Source organism: Lutra lutra, chromosome 8 (genome assembly GCF_902655055.1).
Source record: "Lutra lutra chromosome 8, mLutLut1.2, whole genome shotgun sequence".
NCBI lineage: Eukaryota > Metazoa > Chordata > Mammalia > Carnivora > Mustelidae > Lutra > Lutra lutra.
This window is the reverse complement of record NC_062285.1, coordinates 134,325,553-134,350,389: the sequence shown is the minus strand read 5'-3', so window position 1 is coordinate 134,350,389 and position 24,837 is coordinate 134,325,553. Positions and strand designations below refer to the sequence as shown.

The window sequence follows — 24,837 nt, the reverse complement described above, 5'->3', positions numbered from 1 at the left end:
CCCCCTGGCGGTCCACAGGTTGTGTGGCGGCCCCGCCCCCCGGCCCCGCCCCGCCCAACCCCGGTGGCGGGAAGCAGGTAAGCCGGCTCCTGCCGCCGCGCGGCCGGACTCTGGGCTCCGCCCCTCCCGCCGGCCCGAGGGCCCTGGGTTTCAGTAACTTCTGCACCCCTCTTAAAGGCAAGGAGGGTTCCACGCTCGGGAGCCAGAGGCCAAGGACGGGCCTCTCCAGCCCGTACTGGCCCATCTGGGCTTGCCCAAGGATGCTGCCTTGGACTCCCTCTCCAGAGGACCTCTTGGCCAACTTGAGCTAAAGATTACCCTTCCCTCCTCCCCTGCTGGAGACCGGCTGGGGGACTTTGGCTTCCTGGGGCCACCTTGCTGCTTTGTGCCCTTGGACAAGTCCCTGGAACTCGGGACTTGCTGCCTTTAATGGTCTAATGGGCGGGACAGCTGCCCATCCTGGAGAGTGGACAAGATGATCCTGACTATTCCGGTCGTCCCTTTAAGGAGGGTGGCCCACCCTCCTTCCCAGCTCCCTGACACCTGGCTCCCTCCCAGCCCCAGCAGTTGCCTCCATCCATCTGTAGAGCCCCTCCTTTCAGCGAACTTTGGGAGTCCTTGCCTTTCCTCTTGTAAGGCAGTGATGGGGGTGCGGCTTTCATCCCCCAGACTCAGTAGTAGTTCTTTCTTTGGCCTTCCACCCAAATCACAGTTGGGCATACAGTAGGTGCTCCATATCTGTTCATACAAGATGAGGGACCACACATAGTAGTCTTTCCTTACTCTGAACCCCCGTACCCCCCAGGCCCCAGGGGTGGAGGGAGAGGGACATCCCTGCGGTCCTGCCATGCCCCCTGCCTTTTGCTTTGAGTTTTAACTCAGTTTGAGGATTACTTGAGCACCTACTGTGTGTGGGTGGGCAGACTTAGTACTGCACGAGGGCAGGACCAGTGGCCTCAGACAAGGGATCAGGCACACAGTGAGTGCTTACTGGATGCTGGCTGCTCTTTGCCACCCCCCGCCCAAGGGACACCCAGCCCAGTGGGACTCGGGAGGGGCTGAGAAGGGAACCCTCCAGCTGCTGCTGCTGAGTCAGAGCCTCCCAGCTGTGAGGCCACCTGAGTGTGGAGTCCACCGGATTGAAGGCTCAAGCTTGCATAAGGAGACCCCAGACAAGGTTTCCTAACCCACCTCTCTTTCCCCAACTGGAAGGCCCCTGGAGGGGATTCTAGAAAAAGGGCAGGGCTTGAGGAATGCCTTGATGGAAGGAGCAATCAGAGTCCAGTGTAGACCTGGCTTCTTAAAACGTGGGGCTGGGGTTTGCAAGGCCTGGGTGCTACTCCTGGCCTTTCCCCCTTGCTCACTGGCCAGATCCCAGAACACCATGGTGGCTCAAGTTTCCCCCATCTCTGCAATGGGCAGAGCCTACTGTGTACACAATTAGGAAGCTGAAGGTTCCTAAGCCAGCAGCTTGACACCAGGTGCCGCTGCCTTGCTGTCTGGGAAATCCTGGGTTACACGGTGTCCCCACCCTGTTTCAGCCCTGCCTCCAGCCTGGAACACTCTGGGCCTGGGCTTGTCCACTTCCCTAGCTGCTGTGAAGGTCCCTGAGGGCACGGTCTGGCTTCTACCTTTGTCCCCTCTAGGCTTGCCCAGGCCTGAGCCCAAGCTCACAAGGGTCAGGACACCTGGCCTGGAGAAGCAGCGGCTGGAAACCACCAGGAAGGGCCATCTGATCAGCCCAGTGGAGCTCTGGGCCTCTTACCCAGGCTCCGGGCTCCCCTCCAGCCTGACCCAAGAGCTCTTCTCTGACTGGCCTGGGTGGGGCTGCTGTGCCTCTTGGCTTGGGTGAGGGGTATGTTTTAGGTTATATTTAAGCTTGAGCACACTTGGATGCTGAATCATAAAGGGTTGGAAGCCCCAAAGGTTGGATCATAGGCTGTTCCTTCGAAGGATGTTGTAATCAGAGACTTCTGGACTATGAGGTTTTATCGGGAAATGTCAAGATCACAGTTTTAGAGCTGCAGGTGCAGGAAGGGGGCGTCAGAGGTCACCGGCCAACACCATCTCCGATCATGAGATCTCTCCACTGGGCGTTGGGAGGGCTCGTTGGCTTGGCTGGCTCTCCTCTGCTCGTGCCGAATCCTGCATGGTCTAGCGACGTGCCAGGGTCACAGGAGCTCAACAGACAGGGCTGACTTGAATGCAAGTGAAGGCATTGCATCAATGGACGCTTATTTCCAGCCCAGAGACAGCTAGAACAGAGCTTGAGTGTGTGTGGAAGAAGCCGGCCAGCTGGGCTCAGCCTCTAGCTAGCTGGGTGACCTTGGGCCGGGGAGTTCACCTGTCTGAGCCTCAGTGTCCTGGGTCGGATGAGAAGAATGAGAACAGGGACCTGACCTGCTTTGTGGACTAAACGAGTTCCTATTTAAAATACTTAGAACAGGGGCGCCTGGGTGGCTCAGTGGGTTAAAGCCTCTGCTTTCGGCTCAGGTCATGGTCCCAGGGTCCTGGGATGGAGCCCTGCATCAGGCTCTCTGCTCAGCGGGGAGCCTGCTCCCCCCACCCCCAAGCTTCCCTCTCTGCCTACTTGTGCTGTTTGTTGAATGAATAAATAAAATCTTAAAAAAAAAAAAAACAAACTTAGAACAGGCTCCGCTTCTTCTTATCCAGCCTGTACTATCTGGCGTGAAAAGAAGAACCTTGCCCCTGGGCCTGCCTAGTTGCCCCCTCCAGGTGTCCTGCTGCCTTCTGGGGACACTAGCCCGCTTTGTCACCTACTTGAGCACACCACCCCCCGACAGCGAGGTTGGCGTCATTATTCCCATTTTCAGGTGAGTGCACCAAGGCTCAGGGCGCCAGGGCCCTCGCTGGTTAAGGGGTAGGGGCCACGTTAGAAAGCTGATCTGACAGGCTTCTAAGCCCCTACGTGCTCTCCTGCTGTGCGGGGTGGCGCTGTCTGGAGGCTCCCGAAAGGCTGCCACCTGCCCTCTCCTTCATCCCCACGGCTGGGGCAGACCAGGGATAGTCTGGGAAGTGTCCGCAGGCGAAGCTCAAGCAGGACCCGGGCTGGGAGGCCCGATGGCTGGTGCAGAGGCAGGGGGTGGGGTGGGAGCAGGCGTCAGCTGCACAGCCACAGGACTGAGCAAGAATGTCTCGCTGTGGACGCGTCACTGGTTTGTGGTCTGGTCCTCTCGGTGCCCAGCTCTGAGCAGAGGCTGCTGCCCAGGGCAGCCAGCTATGGGGGTGCGATTTCTGGGGCTCTGAGAACTTGCCTGTCTCCTCCTCAAGCCAGAAGGGCTCTCCTAGAAGGAAACTCTGGGTGGGGCAGAGCCATGACATCCCCGTCCTGACAGCCCTTGAGAGCCCGTGCCCTCAAGCCCTAACCCTGGCTCCAAGGGAGGGCAGCCCATGGAGGGCCAAGGAGAGGGGGCTCGGGAGATGGGGGGGCGACATGCCGCCAGAGGGGCACCTGGTGGGACTGCTGGTTGGCCTCGGCCTTAACACGTGTCCTTGGGCACTTGACAAGCTCCAAGAGCCTCCATTTCTCGTTGCCGCAGGCCTTTGAGGACGGAAGGGGAGGGTTCGAGCAGCAGGCCTGCCACAGGGCTAGGCCGGGCCTTGGTCAGGCTCCAGCTCCTGTGGCCTCCGCCTGGCCTGAGACTGGGGGCAGGGGTAGCAGGACTACGGTGGAGACAGGCTCTCCAGCGGGTGGCGGCCCCTCCATGGCCCGTGGCGGCCACCAACAGAGGAGCAGTGTGCTGTGGTTGCCAAAAGAGAAACCCAAACGATCAGCAGCCTCCAGCCGCAGGAATAGAAGTGGAAGTGTGGCTTCAGGGTCTGGGAAGTCCCACTGCCCCTGGTGTGGGGGGTGGGGGTCACCCTTCGAGAGACAAGAGAATGCATCTTCCCTGTTTTCCGCTCCAGCTGGAGGGCTCCAGAGGCTCTGGGTCTCCTGTGTGCTGCTTGGTGCCCCCGACTGCGGGCCGAGTGGACACATGTTACTTGGTTCGGACTCCTCCAGAAGTGGAGGCTGAGGACCATCTCCCATCATCAGACCCCAGCCACTCGGACAGTGGCGGGGCTCCCGTGGCGGGTCCCTTGGGTCCACATCCCTCCGGGCTCTCTATGTGACATGCTGAGCTCCCGGCTCACGGGTTCCATGCCAGCCTCTGAGCTGACCATGGGGCCTGCCTCTCATGCGGGCCACTCAGAGGCCCCTGCAGCATGGCAGATGGCCTGACCGACTAGGGAAAAGGGAAGGCGGGAGGTCGGGAAGATGAAAAAGATATCCCTGTTCCTGTCACCTTTCGGTCACTCCAGGCCAACACCTTGGGGAAGCAGTTTGCTCAAGGGCTCTTCGAGAAGGCCTCAGGGGCCCTTACAGCTCCCTGGGTCCTTCCCCACTATCAACAAGGAACCCAAAGGTGAGAAAAGGCAGCCCCTCGCTCAAAGTCACATAGTGTGCCAGGGCCCCCACTGGGAGCAGAGAGACTCCCAGCCCAAGGCTGTGGACAGTCCCATCCCACCCTGCAGCCCTAGCACGGTTCCCACGAGATCCCCACCCCCACCAGCGCGTACTCCGGGACCCTGGGGCAGGAGCGCAGGGAGCAGTTTCATCTCGGTTACAAGAGCCTTCCTACTACAGTCTTTTCGGGGACATCACAGGTGTCTGCGTGGAGTCTGGCCTTTTAGGGAAGGTTACAGGAACCAGCCACGTGGCTGGGGGTGTGCAGGGGTCAGGGCACCCGGAAGTCCCACTGCAGGAGGCCTGTGTCTGGGGTGGGGGTGGGGGTTCTGCGGGGACGTCAAGCTCTCCCACGCGCATCCAGCAAGACCTGGGGCAGAGAGGCAGCCCTCCTCACGGGCTGGATGGAAAAGAGTGAGCATGCTGGGCTCTGGGAAGACGTCCCAGTGGTGTCTGTGGGAAGGGGTTCAGCCCGGGAAACACCAAGTAAGGCAAAGTGAAACTGGTTTTTGAAATATAGGACTCCCCATCATCTGCTTGGGAGGGGAAATGGTGGGCGGCCTTGCCGAGGCTTGAGGGGAAGCCTCGCCTGCAGAGCAGCACGGGAGGGCTGGCCCCACAAGGCTCAGCAACACCCCCCCGCCCCCGCCCTGATGAACCGCCCCTTGCTCCGATCCTCGTTGGCTTGCTCTCTCGGCGGAGAGGCTGAGCCGATTCCGGGGACTGGACTGGAGCCTCCCAGGGAAGACAGGACTCTGGTAGCACTGAGGGGTGAGCGAGCCGCAGCTGGGCCTGGCAGGGGGCCCAGTGCAGCATCCCCAGGCCTCTCTAGAACTGAGCTGCCATTAGCACCCTGCTTCCTGGGAGCAGCCTCTGGGGAAAGTGAGAAGAGAAGGCGAGGCAGGGCCCTCTGGGGCCGCCACGAAGTCGTGTTTGGAGAGCAGCAGGAGGAAGTTGTGAGCAGCCGGTGGCGGGGGGGCGGGCTCCCACTCAGCATCTGCAGCAGCTGGGGCTCCTGGCAGGCCTGAGCGGCCACTCACTTCCAGCTGGGACGGCTCTGGGCCCGCCGCAACCCTGGGCCCTCTCTGGTGACTGACTCAGCACCACCACAGGCCCCCAAGCTGGGCCTCTTCCGGTGAAGGGCTCAGGGGTGAGGGGGGCGGGGAGACGGGGGGTGGCTGGAGCTCCAAAGACTGAGCCAGAGAAGCCTTTAGGGCAGCCCGAGGGCCCTCCAGCTCCTGGACCCCCATCTCCCTCCACCTCAGAAAGGCCAGGAGGGCAGCTGGTACAGGAAAAAAGGACGTTTTTATTTCCATAAATACTCCTGCTCTCACTCACACACTGACCCCACTCGGCCCCCGGACAGATGGATGGGCAGAGAGGAGGCACCCACGGGAGGCCCCAGCAGAGGCCGGCGACTGAAGGAGACGCACTGAGGAGCTCCAGTGCAGGGCCTCCCTTGGCCGGGAGCCCTGGAGCCCCCAGCTGTGGCACCCGGCTCCGCCACAACCTCTGGGCCAGCAGCCACAGCCCCCACAGCTCCTCAGGAGGCCTGACGGCAAAGGGGGCAGGTGAGTGGAGTGAAACCCCCATGAGGAGTGGGGGCCACGTGGGTCTCCCCCAACTGGGCCTCCTGAGATGGTGACCACAGGGCCACTGAGAAAGAAAAGCAAAGAGTCAAACCACACACCACAGAGTGCAAAGAGCTGGGGGAGCAGGCATCACCCCCCCAGTCACCCGGTTCCTATGGAGGAGACCTGAGCTGGTTCCCGCACCAGCATGGCCCCCCGTTATGGCTGGGCCTTCCCATAAGGCATAAGAGAAAGGTGGGGATGACCCCACCCTGGGCTGGGGTCGGGGCTGGGCCTGAGGTCCTGGCCCCTACCTGACAGCCATGCTTCTCCCTCATGACCCCAGGTCCTTCCAGGGCCACGCAGCTGCTCCCTGCTCCAGGCTCCCCCCTGTGGCGAAGGTCCCCAGAAGTGAAAACCCAGGCCCAGCCTCCTGCTGGGTTCAGCTCCGCAGGGGAGGGGGACGAGGAAGGAGGGGGGCCACAGGGGTGAGGGGAGAAGCACCAGGCCCAAGGGATCTCGCCATGGGAATAAAGGGTGTCCTAGGCCACCACAGCCTCCCACCCAGGCTAGGCGGTGCCTGGTCCCACTGCCCTCTCCTCTCCCTGCCCCCTCCCTGTTCTAGAGGCTCCCCCAGGTCTCGGGTGGGGGGAACTGGTCCACATCCCCCATCTCGTTGTAGGTCTGGTCGCCCATGGTGAAGAGAAGCTTGTAGCGGAGCCGAACCTTCTCCTGGGGCAGAGGTGAAGGCAGAGTCAGAGGGAGAGAAGAGGCCGCCCCACCCCCACAGCGGCGCGCTGTCACGGCCAGGCCCCTCACCTTCTGGGGGTTGGCAAGGAGCAGGACCTGGGTGATGGCTGAGGGGTGGACGATGGGGTTAAATGCTGGCAGCTCCGTGCCTGAGGGCGGCTGCAGCTTCACTTTCATGACCTGCAGACCGTAGGACGGGACGCACCCGGCTAGCCCTGGCTTCCTGGCCCCATCTGATGGGCCGGGCTCAGTCCGCCTGCCAGCTCCTCCTCTGGGGGTCCTGGGGCTCTGTCCTTTGCTTCCCTTCTATCCCCTAATTCCCAGAGGGACCCTGCCCCCTGCCCCCCCTTGCCCCGCCAGCTGGCTCCCTTCCAGCCCCAAGTCACCCTGCCTCCAAAGGAGGGAGGCATGCATGTGTCACCTTGGGGACAGCTGACTGGAAAACGATATTGCGGATGGGCTGGGGGGCGGTGCTCAGCATGGAAACCACCACCACCAGCACGTCCGAGCGCCCGGGCAGCGGGTCTCGGGCAAAGTGGAAGAGGACCCGGAAGCCATGCTGGTCATACACCGTCACTGGCAAGATGCTGCCTGGCAGGGGGAAAGGTAGGGGTGATGGGTGGTGCTAGGCCCGAGCCCTGGCGAGACCAGCCCACTCCCCCAACCCAGCTCCCCACAGGCACTCGCCGCGCTGCTGGGAGCGGGTGGACAGGTCTGGGAGCTCAGGTCCTCGCCTTGACCCTGGGTAGCAGGGCGGCGGGGAGCTGCAGACTGGCACCCAGATGGGGCAGGACACTTTCACTGTGTTGGTGGCGGCAGGACACCCACCCCAGACGGGGTCACAGGTGGGACTCCCCCAGTGCTGGAGTGCAGGCCAAGGGGTGAGCTGGGGTCACGCTCTCACCACGCGACCCCAGGACGGTCACCCTGCTGTTCAGGGTGCTCCCACTCCCCACTTCTTGGGGACACTGGGGGTGAGGACCTTGGTGACAGTGTAGCCACGAGAGGGACAAGGCCGAGAAGACCTGCCCGTCTTCATCGGTCTATTCACAGCCTGAGCTGGGCTGGCCTCCCTCTTGCTCCCGGGCAGGGGCAGCTCAGCCGTGGGCCTCCAGCTTGAGCCTCATTTAGTTTCACGATCTTGGAGAGACCCCCAACCTCTCTGTCCTGGCCCTGCCTTTCTGGGGAAGGCGCACCTAGCAAAAAAAGTCCTCCTGCCTATGGGAGCCTGGGCTCTGTGTAACGCTCTGCCCTCACTCTGGCACAGATGAGAAAGCAGAGGCCCGAAAAGGGTAAGGGCCTTGCCCAGAGCTCCCAAGTGGACAGCGAGGGGGTCCTGGCCCAGCCCGTACCCGCCGGCGCCTCTGGACCACTCACTGGGTTTGATGGACTCCAGGGGCACAGTGATGCTGGCCAGTGAGAAATCAGTCGTTGCGGGCTGCTGCAGAGGCCCGGGGGGCTCGGGGGAGGCGGCGTGGAGGAGGCCGGGGGCGCCGGAGCTGGGCGAGTTGCAGTTGCTTTTATTCTGCAGGTCCCGAAGTGTGAGCCGGGGGGCCGGCTGCTGCTTCTCCCTTGTTGGGGGATGTGGCATTGGGGTGTGAATCTTGGGGGGCTGAGAGATCAGGGGCACAGGAAAGGCTGGGCTTCCTGACCATCCCAAATGGCCAGCTCAGACGCCTCCTGTCTCTCGGGCCTTGGTCTCCTCACCTTGGAACAGGCGGCTCTTGCTCTTCTGCCCACCACCCCTGCCCTGTAGGGCGCAGCTCCCCCTTCTCCCATAACCTCTGTGCTCCACGGGACGGGGGCCCTGCACCTGCTCTGGGCACCACCACCTCCTCTAGCTCAGCACAGAGCCAGGCACATGGCGGTCCTCCAGCAGCCGCTGCTCGCAGGAGCACGCAGGCACCGGGTCTCTCCCTGCTGGGCCTGGGAGAGCCCTGAAGCTGCCACCCGTGGGGGTGCGTCGGGGACGGGATGGGTGCGACTCCCACCCCACGTCAGCCCAGGGGGGCGCTCACCACCGCACTTGCTGGGACTCTGGGGGCAGTGACTGCTGCAGGAGGGTCTTCCCCAGGAGATCCAGGTCGTCCAGACCACTGCTCGCTGGCAGGGGCGTCTGCGCGGAGGGCTGGCTGTCCGTGTTGGGGACCCGAGGCGGGACTGGGGGTTCTGCGCCATCGGAGGACTGTTGGGCATATACAAAGCGTGCAGACGGGTAGAGCTGTGCTGGAGAAGGAGCAGTCACCGGAACTGCCCTGAGGCCCCTTCTCCACCTGGCAGGTGACATCCAGGGAAGCAGCAGCACGGAAGGGGACAACATTCCGGCTGGCCCACACCCCTCTCGTGGGCTGGCCTGATCCGGGCTTCTACTCTAGAAACCATCACATTCCAAGGAACTTAAAGTCACCCCCAAGAGAAAAAGAATGGGGAACCCCATCACAACTGAACACGGAGACACAGGGAGAGGGTGCGGGGGCGAGGAGAGCACGCCGGCCCTCCACCACCTGCGCACGGTGCCTTAGCCCAGGGCCCCCACATGGTCCTCCCTCCTCACTGCCCCCTGCACGCTGCCCGGCCCAGCCATCCTCCCCCTGGGACGGCTCAGGCTGGTTCCTGGCCCTCCTACCTGGAAACTGTTCCATCCGGCACCGTCCAAGCTTGGGCCTGGAGGAGGTGTGGGGTCGCTGAGTCCTGCGAGGAAGCGAGACGGAGGTGAAGGAGGCAGATTCCCGAGCGGAAGCACGGGAGCTGGGGGTGCTGCGTGCTGGCCTGGGGGTCGCTGGCGCCTGCCTTCCCCCTGCATTCCCCCCCAGAGGCTTAGCTCAAAGGGCAGAACCCACTTTTAGAGGGAACCAGTGGCAGAGCAGAAGCAGAAACCAGAGAGCCTGAAGGCCCATTCCCCACAACCCTTCATGCTTCCGTGCCTGCCACTCTAAAGCCACCTCCACCACTGGACCCCAGAATTCTGTCTTCAAAGCGAGCTGACAGCCCAGGGGTGGTGGGGAGGGAGGCAGGGTGGGAGATACCAGGTGAGGAGCTATGGACAGGAGGCACCATTCTGCACTCCCCCACCCCCCACAATGGCCTCTGAGCGTTCGGGCTGGGGGGCAGGTGGTGCCCCAGACTCCGAACAGCCCCCTTGGCTGGGCTGTGGTGTCCCCACGTGCAGGCTGGCCGGCGAAGCTGGCACAGACCCTACAGGCCCTCTCTGCCCTGGCCCATGCCCACAGCGCAGGCTGGCTGGGGCTGAGGGGAGCCGGCGGCCCTCTGCATGGCTCTGCTCGCTGGCTTGCCGTGTGGTAGGCCACCCATCAGTCTAACCTCCGCCAAGGTCACCACAGGCTTTACCTAGGGAAGACAAGTCATCCTGTTTCTAGCAAATCCTGCAGGAGCGAGCTGCAGCCTGGCGCAGGACTGGTCTCCTCCGGGCCCACTGCCCTGAGAACCGGGACGACACGGGGGTGGCCGCTAACATTTCCCACGCGTACCCCCGGCCCCTGATATGTCAGGCTCCTCAGGCATGGGGATCACTGACTCCTCGAACCACCATGGAAGCCAGTGTAGAGATGTCATCCCTCTTTCCGGGCTGAGTAAATGGATGCCGAGATGGGTCAGGGAATCTGCCCCAGGCCACATGGCCGGCAAGGGGCAGCATCGGGGCCCGAACGGAGTTTGTAACCTCCTTATAGGGGTTTGAACGCAGCCCAGCCACTCGGCTGTGTGACCTCGGGCTGGTGACAACCTCCCTGCACCTCATCTGTAAAACCAAGCTGACAACAGCGTCTGCATGAGGGGACCATGACAAACCAGCCCTTCAGAGGAAGTGCCTGAGCAGGGCCGGGACACCCTCCGCGGCGGGCGGGAAGTCTGCGTGGCTTCCCCTGCCCCCAGCCCTCACCCTTCCTGCCACAAAGAACCGTTTAGGACAAGCCCCCTCTGTGGTCCCGGGGCTTCCTCTATTCCGCCAAGCCGGGCGGGTGCAGCCCTGGCACTTGCGGTTCCTGTTCCCACATTTTCTCTGTCTTTGAGTAGAAACGAACGGAAGCTGGAGGCTCAGGGCTCTGCTGCAGCCGCTCAGCGGCTGGACAGGAAGTACCAGGCACACCTTGCCTCTCATGAGGTGGCAGCTCGGTCCCTGCTGGTCGCCGGGGGGCTGGGCCCCACTCTCCAACCTCCCAGTGGGGCACTGGCCACTGGGTGCCCGCCCTGCTGGGCTACCTGAGCCTGGACATCCTGTGGTCAGACCCTCTTAGGCAGGGCGTCTGTTGGTGGTCCATTGTCCCCTCTCCCTCGTGTCCCATTCCAAGTCCTTATGTCCCTTTCCTGGCCGAGGAGGTGAGTTCAAGCAGCAGAGAGGCTCAGAGAGAGGCCTCAGAATCAGAGCGCCTCGTTCTAACCTGCGCACCCCCCTTAGGGCAAGTCACCCCGCCTTCCTAAGCCTTGCTTCCGCAACCGTGAAGCGGGGACGTCGGCGGCCCCCGCTCCTGTGGATGGTGATCTGTGATACAACCCTGCGGTAGCAGTGGTTAGGGAAACCCCTTGCCCAGTCCCCTGCCCAGGACCCCGGCACATGAGCACTTTTTCCGGTCCGTCAGGCTGGTTTTTAACCTCAGACTTGGCTCAAGAGAACACTGACTCCTGCCTTCCAAGTCGGTTCTCCAGCAAAACCTTCCAGATTCTTTTGACAGAGCTCAAGCTCTCTCCGCCTTTAATAACTTCAGGCTGTCACTACGGTCCTTCACTTCCAAGCCCTCAGATGGGGCCGCTGCACCAGAAAGCTAGACTCCTGACAACCGTCTTCCCCAGGAGTGCACCCGGTTCCCCGTGGGCCCTGGAGCCCTGCGCCTGGCCTGTGGTCCAGGACCAGCTTGGGGCACGAGGTGCCTGGGGCTCCGATGCGGCAGGGCCAGCCACGGCTCCCCCTCTTCCCCACGGGTCTGCTGCCAGCCTGCGCCCACCTCTCGGCTCTAACCCGCTGCAGGGAAGTCCCACTGGTTTCCCACGGGCCACCGGAGCCCAGCTGTGGCAGGCTCACCGGAGCTGGGTTTAGAGGCTGGCTGGCCTCACCCACGGACTAAGAACGTGTGCCAACTCTCTAACCTCCCTGAGCCTCAGCCTCCTCAGCCGTGAAATGGGCCTAACCCCCACCCCAGCCTCCAGAGGCCTCACCCACTCCTGAAGCCGCCCCGCCCTCCTCCAGGCCCCACCTCCTCCTCACCCAGAGACATGAGCTCATCGTCAAGCAGGGAAACTGAGGTGCTAGGCTGCTCGGGACTGGCTGGGTCAGCAGGGCGGGTGGGCATGGGAGGGTAGGTGGTGCCCGCAGGAGGGAGATCCAGGCCAGAGAGGTCCAGCAGGGCTGAGGTGCTCCCTGTGGGGAAAGGAGTCAGGCACGACCGGGATGAAGGGCAGTAAGGCTCTTGGAAGCCAAGGTGCCTGCGGGGGGCGCGAATGTAGCAAGCCGCACCCCTTCCCCTCACAGCCCTCCTGCTTCCTTCCCCCTCCTTGGCCACACTGCCCTGGCTCCCAAATTTGCCACTAGGCCCTCTGTCTAGCCCATGGTGTTCCTTCTGTTCAGAACCTATTTCCTCCTTCCCTCTACTTGGCCAACGGCCTCCCATCCTTTGAGATCTCACTTAAACTCTGCTGCTTCTGTGTGGTGCCCCCCACCTCACACCTCCCCCGCCCCAACAGGGCCTATTCTAACCTCTGTGGGCCCCCATGGCTGTCCCTTCACCCTGACTGGAGCTGAGCCCGCAACTTCTGTGTGTCATCCCCTCCCACCAACCACATTTTGAGAAGTGACTAGGCCTGGAGGGCGCCATCCAGGCCTGCACAACAGGTACCAGATTTATCAAATGAAACACAGGTCTTCCTCTTCTGCCCATCCTTGCCAAAACCTGGCTCCCAACCCCCTCTGCCTCATGTCCACACTTCCTCCCCTCCACAGCTACAGCCTGGGCACAGACTCCCCCCAGCTCTCTCCCTAGGGGCCTTCCCCAACTTTAGGGGACAGGGTCACCCCGGCAGTCCCAGCCTCAGGCTCTAGAACCTGCGCTTCCCCTCTGGGCTCTGCACCGCTCCAGGTGCCAGGCCCCTCCCGGGCTCCCCTGCCACCCGCTCACCAGGCAGGGAGCCGGCTGCCGCATCACCGTTCACCTCCTCGCCCCTCACCAGCTGCTTGTACAGGTTGATCACCTGGGTGAGGTTGTCGTTGGCCTGCAGGATCTCGGCTGGAACAGGCAGGAGGAGAGAGACTAGGCTGAAGGAAGGTGGGGGCCTCTCGGGGGAGAAGAACACCCTGCGTCCATCCGAACCCTCCTGTGAGGGTGTGAGGGGGTGGGGCCGGGAGCATCCCAACGGCTCTGCTCACTCTGACCCTCTGCCACCTCCCCTTGTCCAGTGTTCCTGCCGCCCAGACCATGACAGCACGCTCTGGCCTCTAGGTCTTGGCACTGGCTCTGCTGTCCGGTTGTCCCCGCATCTCTGCGTGGCTTCCTTCCTGCCTGCCTTCAGGTCTTCATGCTAAGTCCCCGCAGGAGGCCTTTCCTCACCACCCCCCCACTCTGTCCCCTCCCTGCTGGCTGATCTTTGGGTCCCTAATGACCATCTGAGAAACGACCATGTTCACGGCCTTGGTTTCTTGTCCGTCCCCTCTCCTTAGGCTACGTGCTCTGCTGAGGACGTGGCTTTGGTCCATTTTAAGCACACCACGTCCCCAGGGACTAGAATAGCATCCAGCATAGACTAGGCCCATACCAACATCACGCCCTCAGGGGCCGGGCTCAGAGGGGTCCGGGCAGCAAGTCCCATGGGCAGGGACCAGGCACTTGGCACAGGGAGGCCCTCAGTGGGCTTCCAAGGAATTGGGGGCTGAGATGGTACCCAGACTGTGACCCCAGAGACTCTGGCTGACATGGCATCAGAGAATAAGGACGAGAACCTGATATGTGGCCCTGGCAGCATCACGGTGCCCAGCTCTGGAACTGCTCTGGTCTGTGGGATCTGTGCTCAGCTTCTGGCCCTTACCAGGGAGGCAGTATCTGGGGAGAGCCCCCGGCATACCCTGGCTCCGCCACTGTCAGGCTCGGTGACCTGGGCCAGTCCCTTCTCCCCATTCCAGGTTGTTCAGCTCAGGAGCAGCACATGAAATGCCTGAGGAGGGACTTGGCCCCCTCTCCTGTCACCCTATAGGGGCTCTCCTGTCACCCTATCAGCCCCTGCTCTCGGCTTTCTCCTCAATGTGGAGGAACCCAAGGTCGGGGCTGGAGAAGGGGGCCCCCTGGTGGCAGCTCCCATCAACTGCAGATACTTAACAAGTCCTGGGAAAGGAGAGGGAAGGAGGCAGAAGAACAGGACCACTCAGCCAGGGGCTCACCTAAGGCCTCGTCATTGTCTTCTGTGTCACTGGCCAGTCGGAAGAGCGTTGGCCGCATCCGCTCACAGCGCTGGTACAGCTCCTGGGGCAGTAGAGTTGCAGGGGGGGGTCAGGCCGGCAGGGGCCCAGAGAGGGCAGGGGTTGGGCAGAGGAGGCGCACCTTCATGAGGTCCTCGCTGCTGCGGGCTGAGGCCCCGCCCTGGCTGTGGCTCATCACCATCTCGGTCAGCAGCTTCACGTTGTTGTTGACCTCCTCAATGGCGCTCACCCGCTTTGAGATCTTCTCCATCCGCTTCTGGTCCTAGGGAGGCCGCCGCCCAGGGAGCCCAGGTCATGCCGGCTCTGAGCCAGGCACCGTCCACAGCACTCTACAGAGTTCGCACTGGCTTGCTGTGGCCCTGATCACGGGGCTCATGCCCACCACAGGGCACTCTAGACCAAGAAGTCCTCTGCCAACCTATGCTCACTTCCTCTCGTCCTGCCAACGGCCCCTGGCCCCCGGCCTCCGCATGAGGCTGTCAGAACGGCTGGGGCCCTCAGACACCACCTCCAGGATCGCTCATGTGCTGCTCAGAATGGCCCAGGTGATTCTGGAGGACCAGAGCTGCAGACCACACGTGTGGCTCTCCATGACCCTTGCCCTCCTTGCGTTTGTCCTTTGAAAGGAGGTGCCTACACTTAAGAGAGAATGGGGGCCTCTGTGGCCACCCAGTACAACCAGAAGCTAGGACAGGGAACCTCCCACCCCAGGCCCCCTGTGCTGACTATATAAGCTCCTTCCTTGAGGGATGGAAGGTGGGCTCGTGCTGTGCTGTGCCATAGTCACCCTCCTTGCGGGGGGCCGCCCCGGCCTTCTGGTGCACTGTCAGGGTGCATAGCTGGCCCTTGAGAGACAGCCTGGGACTCCTGCCCTGTGGGTCTCCAGACCATAAGCTCTGATGACCTGCCCTCGTCCACACAAAAAGTTTCAGTGTAAACCCACAGCGTCCGTACACTCACTTAGAACTTAAACACGCACACTTCTCTCTCTCGTGATAAATATGCGTACAGAAGCACCTTAAATACAGAGAGGGCTCATTTATTTCTACCTCTTGTGGAAGAGGCCGTCAGCCTCCCAGAAGCCCAACTAGAGCAGGCTAGCTCGGCTGCTAGGAAGTTCTCCCTCCACATGGGTCCTGGCTCTGCCCACTGGGCTCCCCCAGTAAGCTCTTTCTTGGCTGGCACAGCCCTTTACGGGGCCACCATAGGGCTCTCATATGCACATACACAACCCCCCTCAGTGGCCCAGCTCAAATCCCGCCTCTTCCTCCTCCCCGCACTGTGGGCTTCGCGATCACCTCCTGCACCATCTCCTTGATGAGTTTGTTGGCTGCTCGGAGGTCCTCGGGGTGGGAGCTCTTCAGCAAGCGGGCCAGCATCTGCAGGGACAGAGGGGCACACCTGGGACATCAGTACTGGGCCTAGGGTCATATCCCGGCTCCCCATGTCCTTGGTGAGGGATGTGGGGTACATACTAAGCTCTCCGTGAGACAGTGAGCATCTACCGAAGCCTAACTGGGGAGCACTGAAACACTGCACGTGAATACTCCCCAAGAAAATCCTCGTACAGAATGTTATATTATTCTAACCAGAGAATCCTCTGGAAGGATGTACCAGGAACTCCACAGTGCTTACTCTCTAGGTCAGGACTAGATAGATATCTGCTTTTTATCTTACCTCCTCCATAGTGTTTAGTTTCTCGCCAGTGAGCACATGCTTCTTTAACATGAAGTTAGTAAAATTATCATCACAAGGACTGAAGACAAAAATATGCAAACTCCTGCTCAACCTATGAAATGCCCTCAAACTAATCCCAGGGACACCAGACATGCGCTCGTGTCTACTGAACACTAGGACTCTGGGTGGGACGTACTCAGCGCACAGAAGTGCTTCACCGACCCTCCTGTCACCCACTACAGTGACCAGGGCCCTCATAAGCCCCTGCTTCGGGGCAGAGCAGCCAGCGCCTGGAGCTCAGATCCTGTAGGCCCCGAAGGTCCTCCTGTACCCCTCCTACCCGCCCCTGGAGCTGCACCTTGGATTTCTCCTCGTCTTCGAAGATCACATTCTTGGGTCGTGGAGGAGGAAGAGGAAAGGTGGCATCATCTGGAAGCTTCGGGTCGGACTTCACAATCCCTGGAGTAGACGGTGGTGGGAAGGCTGTGAAAAAGGCCTTGGGCCAGGGTGGGGGATGGGAAGGTGGGGCAGGGGAGGTCAGGAGGGGTCTTTCTCCAGCATGCCGGCTCTGGACTCTGGTGGGCCAGGGCTGGCTTCGGAACTACAGTGTCGAACTGCGTGGTGGAGTCTGGGCAGACATATTTTGAGGCCACTCTGTGGGGGCCACTCTCTGAAGAGAAGTCTGACCCAAACTCACCTTCCCTCCACCCAACCTAGCTTCAGACAGAGCCATAGAAAGGCCCCACTAGCTAAAGATTCTTGAAAAGGTAAAGGAGAGCCCCATGACCTCACTGCCAGAAGCTGCCAGAAGCCCCAGCTCGGGGAGGAGGGGTGGAGGCACTGCCCACACCCCGCCCTCGGGCCCTCACCCTGCTTCTTCAGCATCTGGTAGGCCTCGGCGATTTTCACCTCCTCGGGCAGGCCGACCGTCCAGCTGTAGAGGAGCTCCAAGATTTTGTTCTTCACCTTCTCTGATGTCCTCGAGCCCAGGTACTTCAGAGACCGAGGGGAGAGGAGGCCGCTGCCATCGTCCAGCCCCACTCGCTGAGGCCCCAACCCCCGGCCCGAGCTGGCCGCCTCCCCAGGACCCCCTCCGGAAAGCTCAGCCTGCAGGGCCCTGGCATTCCCTACCCACCCCCGAGCGGCCCCGTGACCCGTGCACACTGAGCTCACCTCCGAGCGCCGCCGGCCCACCTGTTAAGCAGGGATGACAGCAGCAGCACCATGGCGAGGATGAAGGGCTGACCCAGGGAAGGCGCAGAGCCCAGTGCCCGAGGCCAGCTCTTCTAGGGCTTAACCCTGAGACCTCGGGAAGGAGGAGCCGCCTGGCTGGGGGCGGGCCAGGGATGGGGCAGGTGTGGCACCGCTCAGCGGGTCCCACCCCCAGTCTCTTAGCAGCAGACTAGGCTGTGGCGGCTGGCTGTCACACCAGTCGCCTTGTGGGAAAAGAACGCGGGGCTGGCGGGGACATTCAGCTGCTCTGGTCAAGAGAGGGCCGTATGAGAGAAGGAGGGGCCAAAGGACTGGTGTCTCATCCAAGGGGCCTCAAACAGGTGCATGTCCTATGGGAGGACCCCCCCAGGCCAAGGCTGGGGCTGAGCCCATCAGCGGCTCCCCCACTTAGGTGTGGGGCCTCAGCATCCTGAGGTGGGGACAGGGAGACCCTCCACTAGAGCCTTGGGGCGGGGCACTGCAGTCAGGTCTGTGGGGAGAGAGCGGAGCCGGGGTGGCCGAGCCGTGTGCACACCCTGCGGTCACCCCTCACTAAGCCTGGGCAGCCCCATCTGTGAGCAGGTTCAGAGCCGCCGGCCAGCAGGTGGCCCGGAAGCCCCTGTCCCAGACCCCATGCTGCCCCGGACTTCGCTGTGAAGTGTTTGTGCCAGACTTCTAACGGGGGCTAGCAGGGATCCTCCTTCCCCAACTCCCCTAAGCGACAGTGCAGGCCTGAACTGGGGCTCAGAGCACCCACCTTGGGAGACACGACCTTGATGAGCTCGTTGAGAAAGCGGAACTTGCCCACCTCGTCATGGAACCTTTTGCCGCAGCTCTTCATGCATGTTTCCAGAACCTGGGTTGGGGGGGATCCCAGGGAGGGAAGTCAGAGAAGAAAGCCTCCCCTCACACCTTGGCCAGGGCCAGAAGCTCAGGGGTGGGCATTTGGAAGGTAGGGGGGAAGGACTCCTGAGGGTCAGAGCCCCGAGCCTGATTGCTACACCTCAAGGTGAGCAGGCTGGCGATACCCAACTGTGCAGTGCTGGGGGAGCCCCGCCTTAGCCTGGCCACAGAGCAGCACTGCTTGTAAATGATTTTCCTGTGATTTTTCTTTGATGATTTTTAAAAAGTTCAACAGGCACCATCTACTTCGCCTTATCGCACACATCTGTGCCCTCAGAGGACTAGGATGTATCTGAAAACCCATCCCATCGAAACAAAGACGCAACTATGAAAAGAAAAACTATTTACCGGCCGAGGTCAGCCATGCTCTACAGTGGGTTGCTGTGTGGCCCGTGCCTGGGGGCCACAGCGCACCCCCCCCCCAGTCTTCCGCTGATACAGCTTTGAAAGCTCTGGCCTGAGCCCGGCATCAGCACTCAAACCGTCACGGGAAGGGCAGCACCGTCCTGGGTCTGGAGACCCCTGATGGGCTCCGCGGGCCACTCACTGCTCCTGGGACCTTTATGAACATGCGGATTCCTGGGAGCAGATACTGAAGGAGTTCAGGTTCAGCGAGCCTGGGGTGCAGCCCTCGTTCAGCATGCACCCAGCCTCCTGGAGATCTGACACGCGGCTGGAGCAGGGAACCCCCAGGCCAGACAATCCTAGGGCCTTTCCCCCCACAAGAAGCCTAACTGTGCAGGGGCTGGTGCAGGAGGCCACGGGCCCCCAGGGGCTGGCCCAGACTCCCAGTCTAGGCCATTCTGGCACCACTCCTTTGGGTTCTAAAGAAGAGCCTGTCGGGACCCCAAATCAACCTCAGTCTTGGCCTCCCCGGGTGCCATCCCCATGGTTGGGGCCCAGATGACACCCTCTCTCCCCTTCTCACCGTCAGGGCTTGGATCGCCTCCCACTCCTGCGGGGACTGGATCTTGTGAGCCAACAGCCGTGTGGCAAGTGGAGGCCTGGACAGGAGGAACGGCACAGATCCCAAATGGCCAGCGTCCGAGGCGCCCCAGGGGAGGGCTGCCACACCACCCAGCTGGGACTGCAGCCCCTGGCCGCTTGAGCGGGGCAGGGAGATGCAAAGGCCCAGCTTCTTTTCTGGTCTGATGGGGCCAGAGATGGCGGCCCGACAGGGCAGGACCAAGCAAGGATGCAGAGTCGGGGACCTTCAAAAGGCATCAGCTCAGACCCTTAGCTGGCTTCGCTGAGAACTGTGAGCGGGACAGGGGGCCACGGCCTCCAAGGGCCTGGTCTGGGAGTACACTATGACAATGGACTATGAAAGACGGGCAGACAGAGCTCCCTGGGACATTTTGCTGGGAGAAGGCAAAGCAGCTCACAGTGGAGGTGGTGATACCATCTACTAGATCACAAAAGACCCATCACTGGTGACCGTGACACTGAACTTAGACAGAGTGCTTAGAATGGATGAAGCATCCCAGATGCCTTTCCCTGCACAGCCTTCAGTGGGGCCCTTCAGAGTCGACAGCCCTCTTGCCCCCATTTTACAACAGAAAAAATGGAAGCTTGCCTGGCTGACTCAGCTGACAGAGGGACAGGACTCGCACCCCAGCAGCTAGACTCCGGGTTGCGCCCATCATGTTGTATGCACGGCCTCCCAGAGCACAGCGCCTGCACGGTGGCGTGCTGTGCTCCCCAGACTTGAGCACCACCTGGGGAGCCTGCTAGCAAAGCCACCCCATGCTACCTGCCACTCTAGCCCCTGTCTGCACCAAGCCCCATATGTGCATTAATGACAAGCACTAATTCTAATGCTGGTGGTTCTTGCTCTCCCTTGAGCAGAGGGCCCGCTGGCCTCCTCCCAGCTGGGGAGCATGTCCCAACAAAACACTGGCTAGGGCTCAGGCGGGCCTGGGCTTAATTAAGCCCAGGACTACCACTTTCTTTGTGGGGAACCCCCGAGTCCCCTGGGCCTCAGCTTCTTCACCTGTACGATGGGTTCAGCGAGGCCCAGTTTACAGATGACGCGCCTTACGGTAGTGGTGCCATCATCAGTTTGTGAGCTCGTTGAGAATGAAAATGGAGTTGCAACCCACTCAAGTCTCCGCCCCAGGCCAGGGTGTGGAGTGGGCACGCAGGCGCACAGTGGATTTTGTTGAGTACGTGAGCAAAAGAGGAGGCCACCTACCCCTCAAAGTCCTCGTTCAGCTGCTCGCAGAAGCCGTTGATGCTGGCCCAATTCAGCTCCTTGTTCAGGGGGTTGGTGGCTCTGTCTGCAGGAGGAGAGAGAGGGCCCCCACGGCCTGGCGAAAGGGTTCCTGCCTCTCCCGCTCCCTACTCCGGCAGCAAGGTTGGCCGGTAGGGGACGGGGAGAGGACTGAGCAAACAAAAAGACTCCCCTTGACTTCCTGGCCCAACAGCTTCAAGACCTGAGCAATTATCTTTTGGCTGGATCAGTGGACAGATGAGCTCCTGTACATGGGCTTCCCCTTGTGGCCTTGCCCGGGAGAGCCCTACTTGTAAAGATGGTGCTTGGGGTGGTTCCCCCGCTCCCCAGGGCTCCCATCTCCGCAGCTGCATGCCTGTCTGCCTGCCTGCCTGTACCTCCTCTGATTCTGCTTCAGAAAGTGTCCTCACAATTCTCATGGAATTTACACACTCAGATCCAGAGGTAAGAAAAAAAAAAGCCATAGTTCTGCTCTCAAGGAGCTGTGTGGCTGGGAAGTGGGCCAAGGGAAGCTAGGTTCTCAACACAATGTGAAAAAAGGGAGGTGAGGGAAGCCACGAGCAGGGGACTGACTCAGTTGGCCTGGGGCCAGGGAGGCTGCCCGGAAGAGGCAACACTCATGCAGGAGTTAACCAGGCTGGGGATAGCACGAGGGCCGTGCAGGCGGAGGTGAGATGTGGATCCCTGGGCACAGAGCAGGGCATGAAGGACCTTGGTAAGGAGTGCGGCTCAGGTATCACCTCCTCCACGAAGTCTTTGCTAACCCAGCCTCTTGCCCAGGGGGGCACGGCCAGATCAGCTCTTTCTCGTGTGTGCCTCAGCTCTGACCTTCATCCGAGGGCCCAAGCCTGCTGTTGTGCGGCATCCCAGCCTCTTGGGCACACGCCCGTTTCCCCTCGGCAAACGAATGAATGAAGGAGGGCTCAGCTGCCGGCAGGTGGGCGCAGGGTCTGGGGGCGTCTGAACCCAGGTACAGGCAGTGGCCAGGAAAGGGTACAGGCCTACGGGAGGGGGTGACACACCAGGCCAGACAGTCACCTCCCTGACACCCAGCGCTGGTTAGAAAACAATCAAGTAGCTAACATAACCTCCCTGAACCTCTGTTTCTCCATTTGTAAAGCTGGAGTGAAACGTGGACTGACTTAGAGGACAAAACTCCTGACGTAAGGTGGGGCCGTGGCGACAGCCAGAGCCGGATCCTTATCGCCTTCCCAGAAGCCTGTCTCTAAGCTTCTCCCTGTCCTGGCCTCTTCTGCCCAAGCCTGACACTGAGCCGGGGTGTGGAGGGAACACAGCCTAGCAGGTGGCACAGAGAAGGATCTGTGGATGGCAGGAGGCTGGGGACCCAGCGGGTGGCGCCTGCCCACTTGGGTTCTATGCTGTGGCGGGAGGCCCGGAGCTCCGGGACCCCAGGGCCTGGCGGTCATTTATTTAGTCCAGTCCTATTGATTCAAGAGAGATTCTGAGAGCTGCGGCCGCACAGGTGAAAAAGACAAAATTCCTGCCCTCCCGGAGCTCAGAGCCCAGCAAGAGAAACGCCAACGACTCAGACAAACAAATAAACAGGTCACTGCATGCTGCTGTGAAGCATCATAAAGAAAATGAAAACAAGGAGAACGTATAGAAGGTGTCTTCATTGGGAGGGGGGCTGCTGCTGTCTCGGGGAGAGCTCTCAGAGGAGGCACAGTGAAGCAGAGATCTGAATGAAACATTTTCTCTCTGGGTACAAATCTCTGCTCCAGGAGTCCTGCAGAGCCCTCTAGTCCCTCAGGGAGACAAAGACCCTGCTGACCGCCCAGGGATCCAGGAATAGACGCTCTTTCCCCCACCCCCAACCAAGGGAAAGTGTGGCCATCTACTCTGCCTTCTAGTCCCCCAGTGTGGCCAGAGGCTGGGCACACTTGTCTGGAGTTAGAAAGATAGAATGGGACTGGGTCTTGCCCTCTCAATGACGTCTGGCAGGGAGACCCTAAAACGGGAAGTCCTGTACAAGCATCGGACACATGAGTCTGAGTGAGGACAGAGAAGCTAATTCTAGAAACTGTTCCTGAGTCAGAAGCCAGTGAGGAAGAAGCAAGGGCATCACGAGACATTAGCTTTCTCCCCTGCATCTGGCTCAGAGTGAGAACCGCTGGGTCCAAGGAGGCCTGACCAACCTCTGTGGCCTGGGCCCTCAACCCCCAGCCCTCTTACCTCCACCTGAGGGGAGCACTTTCCCCGGCAGGAAGCAAGGGAGAACACCCAGGGAGGGCAAGAGGGAAGTCTTTCACAATAGGGCACAACTCTACCCTGTCACTCCACGGTGGAGACAGTATCATCATTTATCTACCAGAAACTACTCTTTACCTCCAAACCACTCCCGAGGGAAGAGCTTACAATTTTGGTGGGGCACAAAGGGGCAGAAAAACAGAGAATGATTGTAGCCTCAGTCTATTGAAAGAAAATCCAGCATACTGCCAAACCCAGGTGTCCTGACTCCTGTTTCTCAGATGAGACTTGGGACTCTCAGAAAATCCCCACTGTTGTTAAACCTCAGTGCTTTGTATCACCTTCAGCTCAAGTCCTGAGGTTTGTCAGATCTGTCAGCCAAGGCCCTGCTCATCCTCCCAAGCTGCTGCTGGGACCTGGACACTTGTGGAATTCTGGAACAGTCTCGAGGGCCACCTAGTGCTTCCTTTCCACGCCATCCCCCTCCACTGACTGACTCTGAAACATGCCCGGAAAAGCTGTGGTTCTAGGGCCAACCTCAGGGTTCAATTCTGCTCAAGACTGGCTCAAAAAGGGCTGACTGTGACCTCAAATCACCCTGCACAGCTCCCTGGTGTGCCAAGGGCCAAGGAGCTGAGCTGAAGGTAGATGACCAAGGGGTCCCTGAGGCCCTGACATTGACGTGGACCAAGGAGAGAAGAGACCTGGGAGGGAGCTGTCATTAGCCCAGGGAGAGTCCAGCGTGGGGCTGCGAGAGCGGAGGAGCTCCATCAGCAATATGGGATAGGAGGTCTGACTCGTAGGAACCACTGCCTGAGGACACACACAGAAAAGCGTTCAGGGGCTGCTGGAGGAAGGTCAGCAAGGGCTGGGAATGGGGTCTCGGGTGGAGGTACAGAACCTGAGGAGCTGGGCTGAGGGTAGTGACAGAGAACTTGACATTACTTCTGAAGTCTCAAATGGGACCCTCCTAAGCCTGTGTGGTTTAAGGGTTTCTCACTGTGTGGCCAGAGCTTGGAGGATCTGATGGGCCAGTGAGTCCTCCCTTCCTGGGCGAGGAACGAGCAAATCTGAGAGGAGCTCCAGGATCAAGGAACGGATAGGAGGGAATCACGCCATGCAGGGCCAGAGAGTGGAGGACCTGGGGCCCAGACAGAGTAGGGTCCCTCCCTCGGGGAGATGCAGCCCTAGGGCCGCTGATGTGCAGCCCTAAGGCCGCTGGCTTTCCCCCTCCCGGGCCTAAAGGAAAGACTTGGGGGTCCGACCCTCGGTGGAGAAGTCTGGGCCTCAGGGGCTTCGACACTACTGTCTTCGTCCTGGGGGTTCTGGGCGCAGCTCACTCCTCCCCGAGGGTCGCGGCCCACAGATCGGATGGGTGGGCGGTGCCCGCTCCCACCGCGGGCCCGCGAGGCCAGTGGGGTCTTCTTTCACCCCAGGGTCGGAGGAACCGGCTCCCGGGACCGCCTCTCCTGGGCCGGAGGCGGAGCGTGGGGAGGGGGCGCCGCGTACCCCGCCCCCGCCGGGAAGGGGCCCGCCTCGTGCCCCCGGTTCCGGTTCCGGTCCGGCCCGCGCCCCTCCCGGACACTCACTGATTCGCGCCTCCAGGGTCTCCGGCTCCATCGCGGGCTCCATCCGCCACGGGCCCCCAGCCTCGGCACCGCCCCCCGCCCCCAGCTGCTCTCGCGGGACCTCCTCGGCACCGCCCTCTGCCGATTAAAGGGGCAACGTCCGCCCCGACGCGCGGGAGCGTCGCACAGGAGAGCTGAGCACCATAGAGACGCGAACGAGCTCGCCTAGAGCGTCACCAGCTCTCCCAACTCCTCCCCCCAGGTGGAGTCTACGGCGCGGGAGGGACGGGGCGCCTGCCTTCCCGTTCAGGGCGTTCAAGCCGAAGAGGAAACGCAGGGACTGGGGGCCGAGAGCTCTACCATGGAAACCTCACGGGACGCTGTAACTCGTTGTGCGTCACGTAAATGCCCGTGACCGCTTCCGGAAGAACGCTCCGCGGCCATGTTTCTGAGGGGCTCTGAGGTCACTTCCGGAACCCTGAGGGGGCTATTTCCGCTTAGGTGCGAAAGTGGAGGGGTCCTTAAAAGGGCAATGACGTACGTTGGTCGCGGCGAAAATGACAAGTCAAAGTTTGTTGCGGGCTTAGAGTGTTCCAGGCGTTGTTCTAAGCACTTTTTATGCATGAATGCGTTCACTCCCACAACAAACCCATGAGCCCATGAGATAGTTTGAGGGCACGCAAGTGGCAGAACCTAAACCCCGTGCTGTCTCTGCATTCGTTCTGCGATCTTTTAACGAACTCTGTCTGCCTTTGCTTTGCTCTGTGACGGGCGCTGGAGGAGAACCGGAGGAGAAAGGCAAGGCCGGATATTTATTTACAGTGCGGTAG

At 61.0% G+C, this 24,837-nt stretch overlaps 1 protein-coding gene across 2 annotated transcripts; it reads right to left on the bottom strand.

Moving 5' to 3' along the window:
• Positions 1 to 5,754: 5,754 nt before the first annotated feature.
• On the bottom strand, positions 5,755 to 24,374 carry GGA1 (golgi associated, gamma adaptin ear containing, ARF binding protein 1). 2 transcript variants are annotated; one of them, XM_047741586.1, is made up of 17 exons: positions 24,029 to 24,374; positions 20,193 to 20,277; positions 18,927 to 19,002; positions 17,853 to 17,951; positions 16,753 to 16,876; positions 16,242 to 16,342; positions 15,505 to 15,585; positions 14,328 to 14,468; positions 14,168 to 14,249; positions 12,915 to 13,022; positions 12,008 to 12,160; positions 9,416 to 9,480; positions 8,808 to 8,974; positions 8,167 to 8,360; positions 7,211 to 7,380; positions 6,859 to 6,969; positions 5,755 to 6,771 (listed from the first exon to the last, which is right to left on the bottom strand). In XM_047741586.1, the coding sequence occupies exons 1-17, from the start codon at positions 24,069 to 24,071 to the stop codon at positions 6,661 to 6,663; spliced, it is 1,911 nt and encodes a 636-aa protein (XP_047597542.1). In that variant the 5' UTR covers positions 24,072 to 24,374; the 3' UTR covers positions 5,755 to 6,660. The 2 variants fall into 2 exon arrangements, with proteins under 2 accessions (XP_047597542.1, XP_047597543.1); XM_047741587.1 differs by lacking the exon at positions 6,859 to 6,969.
• Between the last annotated feature and the right edge of the window lie 463 nt (positions 24,375 to 24,837).

Coding starts and splice junctions, on each gene's coding strand:
- GGA1 (XM_047741586.1), bottom strand. CDS start 24,071: ATGGAGCCCGCGATGGAGCCGGAGACCCTGGAGGCGCGAATCA. Junction 15,586..16,241: donor AAGACGAGGAGAAATCCAAG/GTGCAGCTCCAG, acceptor CTGTCCCTGCAG/ATGCTGGCCCGCTTGCTGAA. Junction 6,970..7,210: donor TCCAGTCAGCTGTCCCCAAG/GTGACACATGCA, acceptor TACGGTCTGCAG/GTCATGAAAGTGAAGCTGCA.